The sequence below is a fragment of the Rhinatrema bivittatum genome, chromosome 5, assembly GCF_901001135.1.
Source record: "Rhinatrema bivittatum chromosome 5, aRhiBiv1.1, whole genome shotgun sequence".
Lineage (NCBI taxonomy): Eukaryota > Metazoa > Chordata > Amphibia > Gymnophiona > Rhinatrematidae > Rhinatrema > Rhinatrema bivittatum.
The window spans coordinates 7,801,968-7,822,758 of NC_042619.1; the positions used below are offsets into that span (position 1 = coordinate 7,801,968).

The 20,791-nt window shown below is 42.0% G+C and overlaps 1 protein-coding gene across 4 annotated transcripts in view; it reads right to left on the minus strand.

The window, feature by feature from the left end:
* Positions 1 to 3,089: 3,089 nt before the first annotated feature.
* STIM1 (stromal interaction molecule 1) overlaps positions 3,090 to 20,791 on the minus strand; it is a 327,443-nt gene continuing 309,741 nt past the window's right edge. For all 4 annotated transcript variants that reach the window (XM_029601953.1, XM_029601952.1, XM_029601954.1 and 1 more), the window contains one exon: positions 3,090 to 5,193. In XM_029601953.1, the coding sequence (XP_029457813.1) occupies positions 4,653 to 5,193 (541 nt within the window). In that variant the 3' untranslated portion in view covers positions 3,090 to 4,652. The remainder of the gene's footprint in view (positions 5,194 to 20,791) is intronic.

Genomic DNA, 20,791 nt, shown 5'->3' on the forward strand with positions numbered 1-20,791 from the left:
CAAAGAACGTGCTCTCTTGCTAGCTGGTCCCTTCCTGTGGAACAAGATGCCCCCGAACCTTCGTCTTGAGCCTTGCCCAAAAAGATGTAAACAAAACTTAAAGACTTGGCTCTTCACACACACATACACTTAATTCCCCCTCAGCTCCCTCCGCCCCCTACCCTCCCCCCTTAATTTCCATTTTATATAGCTCATAACTAATTGTATATTTTTTTCATTGTAAATAGCGTGTAACCATTTGTATATATTTTCCCCCCTCAATTACCCTCCCCTTGTTATTGTTCAATGTTGATTCTTCATTTTTACAGTGCCTTGTTTATCCTTTTTTTTTTTTCTTTTAATGTTCTTCTGTAAAGCTACTATAAAAAATGCTAAATAAAATAAAATAAATAAACTTGCTATTTTCAGTTCTCTGTAAACCGAGATGATGTTTCCCGACGTATCTCGGTATATAAAACGCTTAAAAGAAAATAAAGAAAAGAAAATAAAGAAAAAGAGGACGAGAGTTACCGTAGTAGTTCTTCCAATTCATCTTAGTCGTCATCTAGCTCAGGAGAGTCGAGGCCAATTCAGCAGGCAGTGTTAGCTGAGGGTCCTAAACATGATATGGGTCATCTGGCATTGGCATCTTTAGCGGAGTTGTGGGAGGAGGAGCCAAAGTGGCTGGTTAGGCGGATTCGAAAACGTAAATTCGTGAATATTTTCAAATTATTAGAGGGACGACGAGGCAGTAGGAAGGATAAAAAGAAAGCCAAGAAGAAGAATAAACGTGAGGGCTCAGGGCCCAAGATTTCCAAAAATATAGTCAATTGGGTCTGGGGTTTCTTAAGATTGGCGAGTGTGGTAGGATACTTCGACCCGACCCAATATGGTTCGTTGCTGTCTTATGCAGACAGCATTCTGGGGGCATTCAAGGACTATGAAGGTTGGGCTTGGCTCAACTATGATGAGAAATTTCGAGATAAAATGGCGGGGAATAGATTTATGTCATGGGGGACACAGGGCATTCATTTGTGGTTAACCCAGATGACCAATAAAGGGATTAGCATAGTTAAGAATGGGGGAGTGGTGAGTGGCAACACAACGGGGTATGGGATCAGTGGGGGTAAGGGTAGTTCCTTTCGTGAACAAAGGAGTGTTAGGAATTTCGAGACGGGTAACAAAATGACAGGAGGAGGGTCCGACCTTTGTTGGCGATACAACAAGCTCACCTGTCTTTTCCCAGCGTGCAAGTTCAGGCATGCTCGCTCCTCATGCGGAGGAGTGCATCCTGCCATGAAGTGTCCACAGGGGCAGAATACTGCTACTAATAAAGGCGAAAAGTTGTAAGGTTTTGGGGCAGAAGGCAGATTCATCGGTAGCTGTCTCGGTGTTAAAGGAGTGGTTACGGTATTATCCAGATGCGGCGGTGGCTAGTTTTTTGAGTATTGGTTTCAGTTTTGGTTTTAGTATCCCTTATGAGGGTCCTGGTTGCGGGGGTGAGGTGTGGAATGCAAGGTTGGCATATTGACTGGCTGACATTGCCAGGGAAAAACTGCATGCGGAGAGCCAGTTGGGGAGGGTGGTAGGGCCGTTCGATACTCCGCCTTTCTCTGCTGGCGGTTATACCAAAGAAGGCGCCGGGGAAGTATAGGTTGACTCTGAATCTATCTTATCCGGAGACGTCATCAGTCAATGATTTTATTCCGTGACGAGAGTGTATGGTGAAATATGCTTCTTTTGACGAGGCAGTAGCTTTAGTGAGAGGCACGAGAAACGGGGCTCTATTAGCTAAGGGATATAGAATCAGCGTTTCGGCTGTTACTTATTCACCCGAGCTTTCCCTTGTTAGGTTTTGTCTTTGAAGAGGGTTATTTTGTGGATCAATGTTTGCCCATGGGTTGTGCGATTCCCTGTGCATTCTTTGAGGCGTTTAGTACCTTCATACAATGGGCCACTATGCAACATACTGGTTGTGGAGCCATGTTGCACTACTTAGATGATTTTCTGTTCGTGGGACCTAGTCAGGCTAGCATCTGTCGGGATCAGTTAGACGGTTTCTTGGAAGTAACCTGTGCACTAGGGGTGCCAATCGCACATGACAAAACCGAGGGACCGGTTACTAGGCTTACTTTCCTAGGCATTGAATTGGATTTGGTTGGAATGGTGTCCTGTTTGCTGTTAGATAAAGCGGTTAGGCTGAAGGAATTGGTGCGGTTGGTTAGAGGGTCGACTAAGGTGACGTTAAAGCAGATGCAGTCGTTGATTGATTCGCTTAACTCTGCATGCTGGGTGATTCCGATGTGTCGAGCGTTTATTCGTCGGCTTTCGCAAGAACTGCAGACGTTAAGGCGGGACATCATTTTCTTCGGGTGACATGTGCAGTGAAGGATGAACTGGGGGTTTGGGAGGGTTTTTTGGAATCATTCAATGGAGTGTGCATTATGCAAGAAGCAGAGGTATCCTACAAGGAATTGGAGTTGTATTCGGATGCGGCTGGGGTGTTGGGTTTATTTTCAGGGGCAATGGTGCGCAGAGCAGTGGCCTGCGGATTGGGAGGCGGAATGGATCACCAGGAATATTACATTCTTAGAGCTGTTGCCCATAGTAGTAGCTTTAGCGATATGGAGGAATAGACTCCAGAACAAAAGAGTGGTTTTTTGGTGTGACAACCTAGGGATCGTTCAAGTGATCAATAAGCAGTCTGCTAGATGTTTACGAGGCTTGGAGTTGTTGAGGGAGTTAGTCACATTCCAATGCAAATGCAGGAATACTATCATGGCTAGGCATGTCCCTAGTTACCAGAACCTGATTGCTGATGCTTTCTCGTTTCAAGTGGGACGTCTTTGGGGCGTTGGTGCCACAGGCGAGTTTGATGGGAAAGCCATTCCCGGAGCATCTCTGGCACCTTGGCAGGTGGATACGTGAAGATTGATTCGGCAATCAATGGCACTGGCCACTTGGAAATCGTATTTGGTGTCTCATTTTTTGCAGACTTTGGGATGGGAGGGAGGGTTGGTCCGCGAATGCGATATGGTCCAGTTCATTTTGTGGGCAAGGTGGTTATTCGCTGGCATCTGTGCATTCAAGGACGGCTGACACTGCTGAAATAAAATGCCCTGGAGAAATTCACTCTTTATTCAAGCACAATGTAAAGAAAAACATTCAGATTTGGCAACATTGGCAGAATTTTCCCGTTACAGCATAAAGCAGCGCATACAAACAGCATCACTTCCAGGATTCCCAGCCTGCCTTGTCTCACCCATCCCTGGCCCAAAGGATGCAAAGTATAGGAGTCAGAAAAGCTGGACCCCACGTCGAGGATGGCTTCTGGGCCGCATGGGCACGTGTGGTCTCACAACTATACACCTTGAAAGGCAAGTAATATTTATTTAAAAATATATATATATTTCTATACCAAAAGCCCCTCCAGAGTGTGTGTTGGCTCCTCCCACCATACACCCACTGGCGTACAGGTGCTTAATGTGCTATTGTCAAGAGATGGTTGGCACCAGGCTGCTGCCTTCCATCTCTTCCAGCAATTCCCAACCTTCAAGGCTGTTCTGCCTTCCCACCACAGTGATGTAACATCTTAGAGCCTGATTCATTTTATTAGCCTAACATAAAAATTAGCCAGCCAGCATGGATTTGATGTTGAGATCACATGAGTCTCATCTTCAGATCCAACATGTCAGACAAGGCCTGAAGACTTATTTGCTTTGGACAGGTTGCACCTTGGGCCAATATGAGATACCACTCAACCCGCAAATAATCCATATATTCCCCAAACATCAAGGTGGCTACTAGGACCCCGCACCACCGCTTCCTAATAATTTGGATACATACTAGATCTTTTCTACAAATGGGCTCCCAGCACACCTCACTCTACAATACTTTAGAAATAGAACAGCCACTGCTGGGAGGGAAATGCTGGCTGATCGAAGAGGCGAGGGAACATTTTCATCAGCATTGGATACAATGAGGCACAGGGAGAGCAAACAGAGAGACAGCGGTAGTACTGGGATTAGAACGCAAGTCTCAGGCACCTGAAGTTCATTGCACATTGTCCGGTCTGGTGCGATTGCTGGCTTGGAATCCTTTATAGAGCGATCTACAATAGGAACAGGAGCATCCCACAACCAACCCCTGGAAGAGAAGAAGCATGAGATGGGGAGAGCCCACCCTTTGGTACCCAAGGGCAGTGGACAGCATCTGAAAAAGCCACAGGAAGGAGAAATGCTCCACTGTCCCTCAGTCTCATCCTTCATCCAGGAGGCTGGGCTGATGCTGGCAAGAAATCAAGCTCCTATGCAGAGCCATGGTTGGGTCTTTTCCTTTCCTTTATGCTGAGCAGAGATGGTAAATATAGAAATTAAACACCCCTGGCACCAAAAAAAAAAAATATATATATAAAAATAAAATCCCATGTGGTTTACAGCAGAAAGGGAGGAGTAATGCTTACAAGCCATGCACAGCAAGGATGCTTCTGAAAAGCAGGGCGAGATGGTGCGGACGGTGGGACAGCCGCACTACTAAAATAAATAAGGATTCTGGCAGCGCCGTTGCCTCTTTCTCCACACGGTATCTGCAGCAGCAGGAGAGGGCCGCGGCTGCCAGGGTCTGTCCCAGACAGGAAGGAGGAGGCGCTAAGCACCTGCCTTGCTGCTGGCAGCCTACTTTTTGGGCTTTTTGAAGATTTTTAGGGGAAACTTTTTCTTGCCCTGGCTGGAGTCGGTCTCCTCCCCGGTGGAGCCGCTGTCCTCCTCGCCGGGACTCTTCTTGCCAGCCAGCTGAGGGATGCGTGTGCTCTTGCTGTTGTGCCGGGACTCCGAGGTAGGGGAAGGGGTGTCAGCCTCGGTGGAGCTGGGGCTATGCGAGCGAGAGGAGTCAGAGGGCCACTGCCCGGCTGTGGAGTTGCTGATCTCACTGAAGCTGGCTGATTTCTCTAAGCCATGGTGTGCTGCTGTTCTCTTTGGCACGATGGGGCTGTCAGGCAGTCTCTCCTGGAAGGCACCAAGGCTGACCGTGTCAAAGTGCTTGCTGCCGCCATTGGGGGTCTGCCCGGTGGTGGCAGGCAGTGCTGGCAGGATGTCCTCTGCCGATCGGACCAATGGTATGGATTTGGGGGAAGGGATCTTGGAGACTATGTTAGCGACTCGATGATGATCACTCAGGAGAGAGAGGGAGGAATCCGAGTCAGTGACCGTCAAATCCCTGAGAGAGGGGAAAGGATGACATCAGATATTAGAGGTCAAGTCAACAAAAGATAAGGCTACAAATTCAAAAACTATGAAGGAAACCTACTCATGATAATGTGCTTCTTACATAAACAGATATGCAAAAAATGCCACTTGTTAGGATACAGCACAAAGGGTAATCTTTAAGGTACCACTCCCTATCTCACTGTCATAAACACAACCACAAATTTTAGAGAGACACCGATTTAAATCAATTTTTTATTTATTTACTTGAAAAACCCACATATATCCCTACATAGACATTTAAAACTAAGCTAGCACATTCACACATTCATACCCCACAATAAAATACCACATGAAGTTTGAGATGTTAAATGGAAATTCTCCAATGTTTTTTTAGTGATAAATACACACGTTAACCTAATTATTCAATAATACAAATATGTACTTATAAATTATCACATGTAAAATTATTACTGATTTATTTTCCTCAATCCCATGTGTAATGATCATCAGTCATCACATGGTCTGTAATATATCCGCATTCATTTATTCAGGATCATATGTTCACTGAGTCCTGAATAAATGAATGCGGATATATTACAGACCATGTGATGACTGATGATCATTACACATGGGATTGAGGAAAATATATGCAGCAATAATTTTACATGTGATAATTTATAAGTACATATTTGTATTATTGAATAATTAGGTTAACGTGTGTATTTATCACTAAAAAAACATTGGAGAATTTCCATTTAACATCTCAAACTTCATGTGGTATTTTATTGTGGGGTATGAATGTGTGAATGTGCTAGCTTAGTTTTAAATGTCTATGTAGGGATATATGTGGGTTTTTCAAGTAAATAAATAAAAAATTGATTTAAATCTGTGTCTCTCTAAAATTTGTGGTTGTGTTTATGACTTGTTAGGATACAGGCAGTTGTATAATAAAACAAGGCAAGTACGGTATTGCAATTACACAAGTCTAGCATGAGATACAGATTACATGTGAGATCCTACAGGAATGCCCAGAAATTTGCATTATATATAACAGAGAACATTGTCTCCTGAAACATGAGATCCTGCAGGGACTCCCAGACACCTGCATTGTATGCAGTGGAAGGCACTGTTGCCAGCAGTGTGAGATTTTGAAGGGACTCCCAGAAACCTGCATTGTATACATTGGAGGTCATCGTCTCCTAAAACATGAGATCCTGCAGGGACTCCCAGACACCTGCATTAGATACAGTGGAAGGCATTATCTCTTGCACTGTGAGATCCTGCAGAAACTCCCAGAATCTGCATTGGAAACAGGGGAGGACATTATCTCCTGCAGTACCACATTTCATCAAAGCCTCTGAATGGCTTTTGGTCATTATTGAGCTAAGCTGAATCAGAACCGGTGACCTAGAGTTACCAAGAACCTTTTAATCAGAGAGGAACAAAACATGTGATATGCTTCAGTGCTTTAGAAAAAGACATGCAACCTCTTCTGGGGAGGATGGCTGAGTATTGCACCTTTTTAATGTATACCTCTATCCCCTGGGAGTGAAGGTCTACATGGATCTGGCAATGTACACATTTTGATTCCATACTGCAATCATGGCATGAAGCCTTAGAGAAGTTTAGCAAATCCAAATGTATGGATTCCATTCTTGCAAGGTCTAGTGTTGATAGATTAAGAAAAGAGTACGATTGAATCCTTGGCCTAAGTTATTCCCCATTGCAGAGACACAATATTGTCTCTCTTTAGAAGTGAAAAGTTTAGAGGTATGTTGGATGTGGCATGGTCTCTAAAAATTTGAGAGTGAAGGTATTATTTTGGTACCATCCAAATAGCTGTCAATATTATAAATAATGGTTCCTAAAAATTATTCTAAAATTATATAAAGTTTTATTAACATTTCAAATATATAAACAATGTTTACACTAGAAAAACACTTTCCCACTTCTTCATAAAACATTCCCTAAAAACCATCTTAATAATCCCAACTAGGACCCTAGTTTCGACGACACTCATTAATCTTCTAGAGGGGATATCCTCCCATTAAAACAATTACCCAAAAATTCAATAGAACATTTTGACAAACTACATTATAGCTATCTACATATTGCACATTTTTAATAGGACTATATTTCTACAATTACAGTATAGCTGTTTAGGTATTACACATATATAACATTATTTCATACAATAGAATAGCTCTTTAATTCAATTTTCCAAAAACAATCTGAAAAATATAAAAAAATATAAAAAAATGATTTTTATATTTCTCATCTCCAAGATGACTCAAAATATATATATGTAAAAAATAGTATTGATATTCACTGTCAACATATGTATTGCTGCTATGCTCAATCCCAATGGTGCGGCCAACTCATTTAATCAGAACTTGCATACAACAATATATCCTACAAAACAACAATACTATATTAAAATATAATTTTTATCTGCATTCTCATCAATTTTGTAAAAACCTTTTAAAATAAGCTTATTCTAACATTCAAAAAGTGTTAAACTTCACCATTCAAAGTTTAACCAAATGTTATCGCCATTTCCAATACGCAAATTGTCTAAATACAGCAAAAAAGGAAAACATCCTTCCTATAAATGTTATATTATGAAACATCTAAACAAATGTATTAGATCGAAAATTACTTACAGGTTAATCCATCATTCTTCTACTTAAGCGTACAAACCAAACAAATTAACAATGGCGATCCTACTCCAAAAAACACCACACATGCGTTTGATTACCTATCTGCCATATTTAAACCCAAACCTAGAGACACCTCCTACTACGTGTATCAACACTATTGGTCCAAAAGCCTTTCAATCATACCTTATGAAACCACTTACTGTTAATAATTTTCATGACCAATCTAATTTGCAACAAGGGGATCTACCACACATATACCTAAAGGAAAATACGCCACTCAATATTTACACCAGGTTCTACTGTATTCCATTCATAAAGAAACTTTTGCTCTTTACGTCTCAGATATTTAGATATGTCACCACCCCTATTAAGGGATCCTTGTGTGATGACAAAAAACTTAAATCTTCAATGCAATGTCCCATCACTTTCCAATGATTAACAAGGGGAGCTGCTTCCTTCTCCGTATGAATGCAACTTAAATGTTCCAAAATACGTGTTTTAATTTATCTTTTTGTTTGACCAATATATAGTAAATCACATGGACATTTGATTGCATAGACAACATGAGATGTCTGACAATCATATCTGGCAGGAGGTTTATAAATCCGCTGATGAGATTTAACAAAAAATTGGGATATTACGCAAACTAATGGGCAAACTGAACAATTGCCACATGGTACTTGTCCCGTTGTTACTGATGTGTCATTATTAAATATAGGTAAATCTCGAAGAGAAGAATTTTTTTGTAATGCAAAGATCGAAGGATCTTTAAATATAGGGTCTTGCTCAAGTATAGTCCAATGTCTGTGTATAATCGCCTTCATTTTGTTAGAATAGCTCGAAAACAGGATCGCACAAATGGCAAAATTTGTGATTTAGAAGATGAAATGAACAAATTACCACGACTCGCAAAAAGAGCGCGTTTGCATGCTTTTTAAAGACATGAATGAGCATAACCCCAATCCTGAAACCTTTTCACTAATATTTCTGCCTGATTTTTAGGTACCATTATTTATACTATTTAATGGTCTCTAAAACTCCAAGCTAGAGGAGTTAAAAAAGCTCTATGTAAAGCTGGTAGAGCCGCTCCTGTGCCCCTCAGACATAAAGATGGTGATGCAAACTGCAATCCCAGCTACACGGGACTACTGCAAAAAAAAAAAAGAAAATGTTGGGAAGCTACTGATTGTAGGAAATATGGAGGCGAGACTAACTACAGGCAGGAAACCCTGGCAGGCCAATGCAGGTAGCGAAGTGTTAAACACTGTGCATATGTGCATTGTGCACGGTTTTAACAGTCAGCTTAAAAAATATTTTTGCCATAATCTCTTTATTGTGAGGACAAGGGACAATACAAAAATGAAATACAGATATTCAAAGTATAATAATGCAAGAAGGTCCAACAATTCAAAAACATCACTCTGAAACATGAGCAGCCTCCTGCCACACATTTTTAACCAAAACCCTCATACCCTAAATCTCCAGTCAAACATACTTTCACACATCTCTCATATCCCTACCCTCACCCCCTCACAGAGCTAAATGACCAAAATTCTATCAGCAGTTTGGGTTTCAGGTGCCACTCCAGAGAATAACCTACATCACAGAGTGTAGTAATAAATCATAGAATCTTTTCCATGCCAATACATATTCCTTAAGGACCGTATGAGATAAAATCACACACAACATAGCACTCCATCTGTATAAGGGACAACATTTTCTCCCACCATAGGGCAAAGGATGGCGAATCTCCTATAATCCATTCCCGAAGCATGCATTTGTGTGTTCCAGCCGTAGCGCAAAGTATGGCGAGTCTCCTGCAATCCATTCCCGTAGCATGCACTTGTGTGCTCCCGCCACAGCGCAAAGGATGGCGAATCTCCTATAATCCATTCCCGAAGTATGCATTTGTGTGCTCCCGCCATAGCGCAAAGGATGGCGAGTCTCCTGTAATCCATTCCCGAAGTATGCATTTGTGTGCTCCAGCCGTAGCGCAAAGTATGGCGAGTCTCCTGCAATCCATTCCCGAAGCATGCACTTGTGTGCTCCCGCCACAGCGCAAAGGATGGCGAATCTCCTATAATCCATTCCCGGAGTATGCACTTGTGTGCTCCCGCCATAGCGCAAAGGATGGCGAGTCTCCTGTAATCCATTCCTGAAGTATGCATTTGTGTGCTCCCACCATAGCACAAAGGATGGCGAGTCTCCTGTAATCCATTCCCGGAGCATGCACTTGTGTACTCCCGCCATAGCACAAAGGGTAAGCAAGTCTCCTGTAATCCATTCCCGTAGCATGCACTTGTGTGCTCCCGCCATAGCGCAAAGGATAAGCAAGTCTCCTGTAATCCATTCCCGTAGCATGCACTTGTGTGCTCCCGCCATAGCGCAAAGGATGGCGAGTCTCTTACAATCCATTCCCGTAGCATGCACTTGTGTGCTCCCGCCATAGCGCAAAGGATGGCGAGTCTCCTGTAATCCATTCCCGGAGCATGCACTTGTGTGCTCCCGCCATAGCGCAAAGGATGGCGAGTCTCTTACAATCCTTTCCCGGAGTATGCACTTGTGTGCTCCCGCCATAGTGTAAAGGATGGCGAGTCTCCTGTAATCCATTCCCAGAGTATGCACTTGTGTGCTCCCGCCATAGCGCAAAGGATGGCGAGTCTCCTGTAATCCATTCCCGTATCATGCACTTGTGTGCTCCTGCCATAGCACAAAGGATGGCGAGTCTCCTGTAATCCATTCCCAGAGTATGCACTTGTGTGCTCCCGCCACAGCGCAAAGGATGGCGAGTTTCCTGTAATCCATTCCCGGAGTATGCACTTGTGTGCTCCCGCCATAGTGCAAAGGATGGCGAGTCTCTTACAATCCTTTCCCAGAGTATGCACTTGTGTGCTCCCGCCACAGCGCAAAGGATGGCGAGTCTCCTGTAATCCATTCCCAGAGTATGCACTTGTGTGCTCCCGCCACAGCGCAAAGGATGGCGAGTCTCCTGTAATCCATTCCCAGAGTATGCACTTGTGTGCTCCCGCCACAGCGCAAAGGATGGCGAGTCTCCTGTAATCCATTCCCGTAGCATGCACTTGTGTGCTCCCGCCATAGTGCAAAGGATGGCGAGTCTCCTGTAATCCATTCTCGTAGCATGCACTTGTGTGCTCCCGCCATAGCACAAAGGATAAGCAAGTCTCCTGTAATCCATTCCCGTAGCATGCACTTGTGTGTTACCACCAGTGCCAATTTCAAAAAGCAAAGGTAACCCAGAAACAAAAGGGAAGAAAGGACTATCAAATGCTTCAAATCTCCCAAGAGTAAAATTTGTTCTCCTGTTTTGGGCCTTTGGGGAATGATGAGATGGGTTATGAACACATAAATAGCATGGCTTGTCCTGCTACTTTCAGAGAAGGAAAGTTACAGGTAAGTAATTACACTTCCTCTGAAAGCAAGCCAAAGCATCAAGCCACATAGATGGGATTGCCTAACTAAAAGTAGTCTTCAAATAAAAATTGGAAAGTCAAGACATGAACTGAAGCCCACAGTGCAGCTTTGTAAATCTCTAAGGAGGTAGACCCTAGATCACCAGCCGACATTGCTCTGGCCCTGACGGCATGAGCCGTGACATGATTTTCTCTGGTCAGAACTATCAGGGCATAACAAGAAGAGATGCAAATTACTAACCAACTGGAAACTGTATTGATTCTGAGAACATTGGCCTGTTGCTAAGAAATAAAAAGCTGTAGAACTTTCTAAGTGCTTTATTCTGCTTGAGAGAGAAAGGTTTCCCTTGCGATGGGCCTGTAAGGTGGGAGAGTTTCAGCCTCAGTAGGTCTAGGTACAGAATGAGCATGAATGATCTTTTGGAAGGACAATTTGGAGAAATGTACAAAAGATGCAAACAAGATGTAATTGTTTTTGAGATATCTAGACCTTCTGGACCATAAAGTTATAAGGAGCCAACAGTGTGCAAAAAGCTCAACTTCCTCCTTACAAAGAGCTCTTCCAGCACTTGGAACAACAACTATTTCCTCTCGACCCAATCAAAACTCTGACCTCCACCTCTGACTGGGTGGCCATGATGGACTTTGAGATCTTCTGCTCCTGCTTGCTACCCTTGAGGGCTGACCTCTGGGACAAGAGGAATCATGGAAGCATCTTGAAACATCTGTCACTAGAGCCCACTCACAAACATCGGAGGTGGTGGAAACAGAGCGAGTTTGAAGGGTTCTGTGAAGGTTCTTTAAAAAATTCACAGTCTCTTACACCTCCTCTTCAAAGAAATTTATCTCCCGAGCATGGTGAATCAGCCTACCCTGCATGTCTTCTCCGAAACTCACTGCACACTCTTTCTGCTGACATCAACTACCATAGCAGAAGCTTTCATTGCTGTCTCAAGCAAATTATAGGTCAAACAGATCAGATACTGACCACAAAGGAATAAAATGTATCATCTGTTCTGAGCTAAAGTTTACACTTCATTCTAGGGAATGTGCAGACTTGCTAGCTTGCTATGTGGCATGTGCGTATATAGAGAGATCCAGTCTTAGGTTCACAGCCTGCTGGGACAGATGAATGACTGTCTGGCTTCTTGAAAGCTGATTTGATCAATGTGATGTAGTGAGGGAGCTGGACATGGTAAATCTGGAAGTTGCCCAAATGCAGTATTTTGGTCTGCCTTCTTATCTCTATTAAGCACAGAGCATGGATTATTCCATCAAAATTATGCTTTCCTGTGAGAAAGGGTGGACAGAGGTTGCCACCCTTACCTGTATGTAGACCAGGGGTAGTCAACTCCACTCTTCAAAAGCCACAAACAGGTCTGGTTTTCAGGATATTAATAAAGAATATTCATTAGATAATTTGCATACCCTGGAGGCAGTGCAAGAAAATCTAACTCAAGCACATTCATTGTCAATATCCTGAAAACCAGACCCGTTTCAGCTTTTGAGGACTGGAGTTGGCCAGACCGGATGTAGATATTTCAGAAGACCAAGAAGGGAAGCTATAGGCTCTCCTGAGTTCTATAGATCAAAAGGGATAGCCTTAGTCCATAAAATTTGGAAGTTGGGAAATGATGTCCTGCAAGCTGTGAAGAATACTCTTGAGGTGTGGGAGAATATATGGGGAGGTCTAGTGCAGTGGTTCCCAAACTTGTCTGGGGTGACCCCCAGCCGATCACGTTTTCAAGATATTTGTAATGAAAATGCATGAGAGAAATCTGCATGCAGTGGAGGCAAGACATGTGAGACTGACTTGAGTGGCAGAGGAACTTGTTCCTAGTTCAGGGACTAGCCTCAGACCAAGTGTGGACTGCTTCACTAGTTACCAGCTCTGATCTGGAATTACATCAGCCAGGTATGCTCAAAGCCTTGTCCGACTAGAAATTAAACCATTTGCAGTGACATCTTGCTACAGAAGCTGCAAGCAGAGACACAGTCTTCACTTCTTGCAGCTCTCCATGACAGATGTCTTGTGCTTTGGGCAGCCCTTCAAGGAGCTGGCTAGATTCTTAACCATGGTCCAGAAAATAAGCAAGATGAAGCTGAAAGAAAATTATTCCGTGCTAAATCAAGCTCTAAGCATGAAATTCCTTTCAGCATAGCCAAAGCTGTGATCGTGTATAGAGCTGAAGTAGTGATGACAAAGGGGAAAAAACACCCAAACCTCATTATAGAAATTAATGGAGATAAAAACAACAAAACTGATGATGCCAAAAAGAGTGATCTTCAATGGTGGTAGCAGCAGTCCAATAAGATCTCCATCTCCTCTAATGGATCACACAAAACCTGAAGAGTAGCAGGTCTAGTGGCAGATGGGAAGCCAAAAAAAAAAAAAAGCTCTGAAAAATTCATCAGGCCAATGTACTGACACAGGCCATATGACCAATCTGCATGGCTCATTCTCATTGTGCATCCTTGCAAACAGATCAGTACAGTCATAGAGTCTGTAAGGACACCAGCTGGAGCACTATGCTCAACTCTGGAGGCTATGGCATTTACAGAAACCCAGCAGCGCACCCATGCACAGTGTCACGAGAAAGTGATCTGCTACCCACTCATGTGCATTACCACTGTTCAGCCTGCTGCATCCATGAGATTACCATGGAGGCAGTTCATGCAAAATTTATCTGAAAAGCTGACTAGCTGGAGCTCTTCCAGGACAGGTTGGGGAACCACTGCTCTAGACTATCCTAAGGAGGATTCCTCTATACCAAGGGTGGTCAACTCTGGTCCTCAGGAGCCAAGAATAGGCCAGGTTTTCAGGATATTTACAATGAATTTGCATGAGATATCTCATGCATATTGTGAATATCCTGAGAACCCGAGACCCAGCGGTGCATGAGATATCTGGCTCAGGCAAATTTGTTGTAAAAGTTTTAAGAAAGGCATTGAAGGCAGTATTTTTTGAGGCAGCATTTGGGTGAGGTGGGATAACTCATTTTAAAATGTTTTAAAGAGACAATACATGTTGTCTCCTATGACTCAATGACATCAATGACTCCTATGCTAAGTAGCTGTATATAGTGGACTCCATATTTATTTTGTTCTCTTGTATTTATAGAGGACTCCTTATTTACATTGTACACTTGTATATAATTATCCTCATCTATCTCTTTTATTTCTTATAGTCCCAGTTCATGAACCCTTGTTAATTGTAACTGCTTCTCTTCTCCATGTTTATCTATGTTTTTGGTTATATTTTTGCACCCCTGTTTTCTGTAAACCGACATGATGAGAACGAGTTCTTGAATGCCGGTATAAAAAAACCTTAAATAAAAAAAATAAATAATGTTGGTGATGTTCTTCTTTGTATATGTTTGTTTTTAGTTGTTTTATGATTGTTATATTGTAATCCGCACTGAACTTTTTTATGGAGATTGCAGAATAAAAGCATTTTAAATAAAAAAAATAAATAAAAGTGAATATCTTGAAAACCTGATACCCAGCGGTGCATGAGATATCTCTCTCAGGCATATTCCTTGTGAATATCCTGAAAACCTGGCCTGTTTGTGGCTCGCGAGGACCAAAGTTAGCCAGTCCGCGGTAAGAAAGATCATTCTCACGCTCTGTTGGTTGGGAAGAAAGATTTTGTTTTCACATTTCCAGAGCTCAGCTGCTTCAGGAGTGAGAAGCTCTTATGCACGACAGACGTACGCAAAGCACGTCTGCCGGGCTGTGCTTTCTAATGTTATGTTTTAGGAATGGGAATAAAGGGGAAGCCAGTTTCATAATGCAGACTGAAAGTTTCAGCAGGATCTGTCCCCTGGAGGAAGAGGAAACTGCGTCTGGTAATCTCGTGGATGCAGAACGCTAAACAGTGTTAATGCAGATCACTTCCTCATGTGACACTGTGCATGGGTACACTGCTGGGTCTGAGCAACAGGAAGCCTCTTCCAGTCACCGTGATCATGAATCTGGCAAGCGGTAATGCACAAATGTGTAAGAGTGCAACAACTATTCTACAGCTAAGGTGGCCGGAAGCCAGGCCCTATGGCCACTACAGAAAGCCCAAGACACTGATACACACTGTGCATTGCTGCGTGCAGTGACTCTAATACATGCACTATAGATTTCCAGTGCTCGTGAAAGAAGTGTGACATCCATTTCAGATTTCCTGCTTTTTAAACTATAATGGTTACTAAAGAAGAGATTTTATCCTATAGGATGTGGACATGATACTGTCTCCTCCTGGCCTCCAAGTGTTCAGTGGTGAATGTGAGAAGATCGGAGACCTGGAGCTGCAAAGACCAGAACTTATTCCCTTTTGCCTCCCGCGTCATGGCAGATTTGTGCTAGACGCCGATCCTGCAGAGTCAAGCTGTCTTCTTACATCATCCCCAGCAGCAAATTTAATTTTCTGTTGCTGGGAACATGATTTGAACAGGAAAGATAGGGCAGGAAGACAGTGTACCACTGTCTGCTCTCATCTTTAGAGTAATATTTTTAGAGGATAATATAGATAAAAAAAAGAAAAAACAGAATGGATAACTTGTCCAGCTAACTTTAGCTAGATAAGTCATCTTGGATATTCAGTGAGATAAACCTCCCACTGAATATCATTGATTAAAGTTATCCAGCTTCCTGTAGCCGAAAAACTTAGAATCTATTCAGCTGTATTTTGAAAATTACTGGTTAGTTTAAAGTTATCCGGCCTCAAAAGATCATAGCCGGTTAGGTGGCCATGCTGACTTAAAAAAATAAATAAGTAACAAATATGCAGCTAATGGGTCTAGCGGCCCGACTCAGAGCCCCTGGCAGGACCCATGGTTTACAGCTTGGGTGAGGCAGTAACTGATTCAGGCTGGGTAATTTTAGACTTGTTGCAGGACACAGCTAGAGTTAGCTGAAAAAACTTATCAGTTAACTCCTACTGTAGGGGGTAGCCAGATAAGTTACCAAGAATGTCCCTTGCTTATCCACCTTTTAGCTGGATACAAACTTATTTGACAAAGTTAACTCGCCATATAGCTGGATAACTTGTGTTATTCAGGTAAATGCATTTGAACATTGGCCTCTTAATGCTTACATGAAAGGGGAATGCCAATGGTCTATCTGGGTAAAAGCAGATAAAGTGTCCTGTGGTATGAACTGACCAGCCTGCTGCCCTGGGGGGGGGGGGGGGGGGGGGGGAACAGCCCTACCTGGTTTAGATTACAATCAGTTTGAATGGGCTTTGCTCTGCATCTCGTGTCCTAAAGTACAGTGTGTGATAAGTATCTTATCTCTTTTATTCAACTGGGCATGAAATAGGTAGCAGACCTAATAAAAAGATGTCCAGCTTTTTGTTCCCTTAAGCCTGGACTTAATATGAGTTACAGACTAAGATCAACAAATGCCTAAAGACCATCCATCTGTGCATGACAAGAAATGAATTCAGGCTGAACACATGTAAGACTGAAACCCTTAAGATAAGTTCAGAATTCAATATCAAATTGAATAGGAATATTTCCCTAACCTTAGATGGAGTAATCCTTTGTATAAAGGAGGAAGTATGGAGTTTGGGGGTTACATTGGATAATGACCACACTTAGAAGATTTCAAGGGGTCTATATGGCACTCTGAGGTCTATCTGCCAATTGTGTCCTTATCTGATGGTAAAAGAATTTAAAGTTGCAACCCGGTCACTGATAACAGCCCAGCTTGATTAGTGTAAGAGCTGCTAAAAGACACACAAACTGCAGTTAAATCAAAATATGGCTACAAGAATAGGTCCAGGGTCTAGAGCCAGCGATAACTATTACTCCAGTATTAAAGGGACTGCATTGGCTCCCAACATAATGGCGAAATCTGGCACCTGATGACTTCCGTGCCTGCTGGCACATTCAGATCAGCATAATCAGCACTCAGTGGCAGATCACCTCTTCTTCTGCGCCTGCTCCCTAAAGAGTTACGAAGGCTAGAAGCCCTGGCTGTTTAATAAAGCCTATGAAAGCTATTACAAACCAGCCCTACCTTTCTTTCACGTTTTAGATTTATAGGTCCGATAGGACAGCACTAAGACAACATGCAGTTTATTCCACGTGACATGGTTTTATGCACTCAATGAAACTGGCCCTAAGTGTTACCATTTGTTTACATTTATTGGTCTGACAAGATAGTATTAAGAAGACTGTGTCTCAGGAACAATGGAGGAGTCCTATAATTCTGATTTGTCCATCACTGGGCTTGGAGCCTTCAGGGGTTAAAACAACCAAACGTGGAGGTCTAAATACCTGGGTCTAATAAATCTCAAACTACATCAAATGAAAAAGAACCAATCAAAACATCCACCAAGTAAATACATTTTAATCAATATAAAAGTACACTCACAATACACATACACATAAAATACACATTATAAATGTACACATTACAAACTTCCCTCAATCATTCAAATATATAGGAATTTCAGTGACCTCAGCACATCAACAAGATTATATATTTGTAAAATGGGCAGATTACAATGAGGTAGTTTAAATTTAGTAGTGAATATTTTGGTGAGACAGTAGAAAGATTTTTGTTTACATTTGTGTAACATTTTTTAATCTTATATATGTTGCTGACTTCAGGTGTCATTATAACCATGTGGAATTTAAGAAGACTCGACATGCTGATACTGATAGGAATCCCCTGACGAAGCTGTTAAATATGACAAAACAAAAGCCCTTTGTAGGGATTATATAAGTAGTAGGATTATACCAGTAGTGCATACATGAAATTATTGCAACAGCAACATTGCTGAGATATAGTAATATTACTACATCATCAAAATCCACTTAGAACGATAGCAGAATATACTGTGGTGAGGGTTAATTTACAAACGATGTTAACCAATCAATACCCCTTACCTGGTTTTCTGTCAACTTAGCGGCGCAACTATTATATGACCTTCATAATAGGCATCATTGTGTGGTAATGTTACCTTCAATCACTCTGCCTTATGTTTAATCATTGGTCAGTCCATATATATTTTTTTGTGTTTGTTTTAAAAGCACAAAAGCACTTTACTAGCAATCTCAATTCCCTCTTCATTATATGATAACTTCCACTTATCTTGATGATGGTCTTTATTGCTGTTCTTGTCCGATTGTTGTCTGCAATGTATAAATTCCACACATCGCTTCTCCGTGCCGACTGCAATGTGAAAAACTCCTCACATTGCTGCTCCGTGCCCAACACTGTACAATGTTTCGGACTGTGTCGTCCTTCCTCAAGGGCGAAATCTGCGCCATAAACACAACCTTCATAAGTCACAAATTACATAGTTCCCATAAATTATCCAAGTGTACTGCTCGCTACTCACTGATTCCCCGGCATGGCGTTTCTCAGCGTTTTTTCTTTCTTTCTCTTCCGGTTCTCTTACCCGCCTAAATTTTAAACCCTCTTGCCCAAGTGACGTGACTGACACGTCACTTCTGGGGTTTATAATGAATACCAGTCAATCACACTATTTAAACCTAATGGTGTGACAGTGCTCATCCAAAAAATCCATTGTTGTTCCTTCAGATTTAACAAAAAATTCGGATCCCCTCCTCGCACATTCTTTGGAATTACCTCTAGAACACGCCATTGCAGTTGTTGAAAAATATGTTGTTTTTCTTTGCAATGAGCTACCATCGGGGCCAGCATTTTTCCCGTGGTAATGCAACTGCGGTGCTCTATCAATCTTACACGGATTTGGCGTTTGGTACGCCCGATGTAATACAAGTTACAGGGACAGATGATTAAATAAACTACCCTAGATGAATCACAGTCTGTATATTGGCGTGCCTATGCGTTTTGCCATTTTTGTCTGTCCAATCCTGCCCCTTTATCGTTTGTTGACACATCGAGCAACGATTACATGGCCAATGTCCACTGTTGTCATCTATCCGCGGATTAACTTGTGGAGATAAAAATGAATGTGTAACGTGGTCACCAATATTCCTACCTCTACTATATGCTACAATCGGAACCTCTCGGAAGATGTCATGTGTTTTTAAAACAGACCAGTGATGGCGAATTAAAGAGGCAATTTTACCTGCTTTATTGGAAAATGGTAAAGTGCATACTATTTTTTGTTCTTCTACTTCTGATGTTTTATCTAACAGGAGCCATTGTCGTTCGGCATTATAAGCTCTTTTATATGCCCTTTTAATGCTTTTAGCAGGATACCCTCGTACAAGCAGCCTCGTTTTTAATTGTTCAGCTTGCCGTATGAATTCATCCTTAGTATTACAAATTCTTCGCAATCTTAGGAACTGTCCTATTGGTAAATTGTCCCGCAATTGAAATGGATGGAAGCTAGAATAATGTAAGAGAGTATTTCTTTCACATTCCTTGTGATACAAAGTGGTGGAAAAACCACCATTTTCTTTTGTTATCGCAATATCTAAGAACTGAATACAAGTGTGATGATATTGATAGCAAACTTATATGTTAGGGACTTTGAGGAGAAGAAATTGTATTCTGCACCACAATTCCAACATGTGTCCAATTGGACGAGATATATCAACGATATATTTTGTGTGTGGCATGCCGATGAAGTTAGTTTAAAAAATTTTCTTCAATGGTTAAATACTATAGATGAGAATTTACAATTCACAAGCACATATCATCACACTTGTATTCAGTTCTTAGATATTGCGATAACGAAAGAAAATAGTGGTTTTTCCACCACTTTGTATCGCAAGGAATGTGAAAGAAATACTCTCTTACATTATTCTAGCTTCCATCCATTTCAATTGCGGGACAATTTACCAATAGGACAGTTCCTAAGATTGCAAAGAATTTGTAATACTAAGGATGAATTCATACGGCAAGCTGAACAATTAAAAACGAGGCTGCTTGTACGAGGGTATCCTGCTAAAAGCATTAAAAGGGCATATAAGAGAGCTTACAATGCCGAACGACAATGGCTCCTGTTAGATAAAACATCAGAAGTAGAAGAACAAAAAATAGTATGCACTTTACCATTTTCCAATAAAGCAGGTAAAATTGCCTCTTTAATTCGCCATCACTGGTCTGTTTTAAAAACACATGACATCTTCCGAGAGGTTCCGATTGTAGCATATAGTAGAGGTAGGAATATTGGTGACCACTTTACACATTCATTTTTATCTCCACAAGTTAATCCGCGGATAGATGACAACAGTGGACATTGGCCATGTAATCGTTGCTCGATGTGTCAACAAACGATAAAGGGGGAGGATTGGACAGACAAAAATGGCAAAACGCATAGGGCACGCCAATATACAGACTGTGATTCATCTAGGGTAGTTTATTTAATCATCTGTCCCTGTAACTTGTATTACATCGGGCGTACCAAACGCCAAATCCGTGTAAGATTGATAGAGCACCGCAGTTGCATTACCACGGGAAAAATGCTGGCCCCGATGGTAGCTCATTGCAAAGAAAAACAACATATTTTTCAACAACTGCAATGGCGTGTTCTAGAGGTCATTCCAAAGAATGTGCGGGGAGGGGATCCGAATTTTTT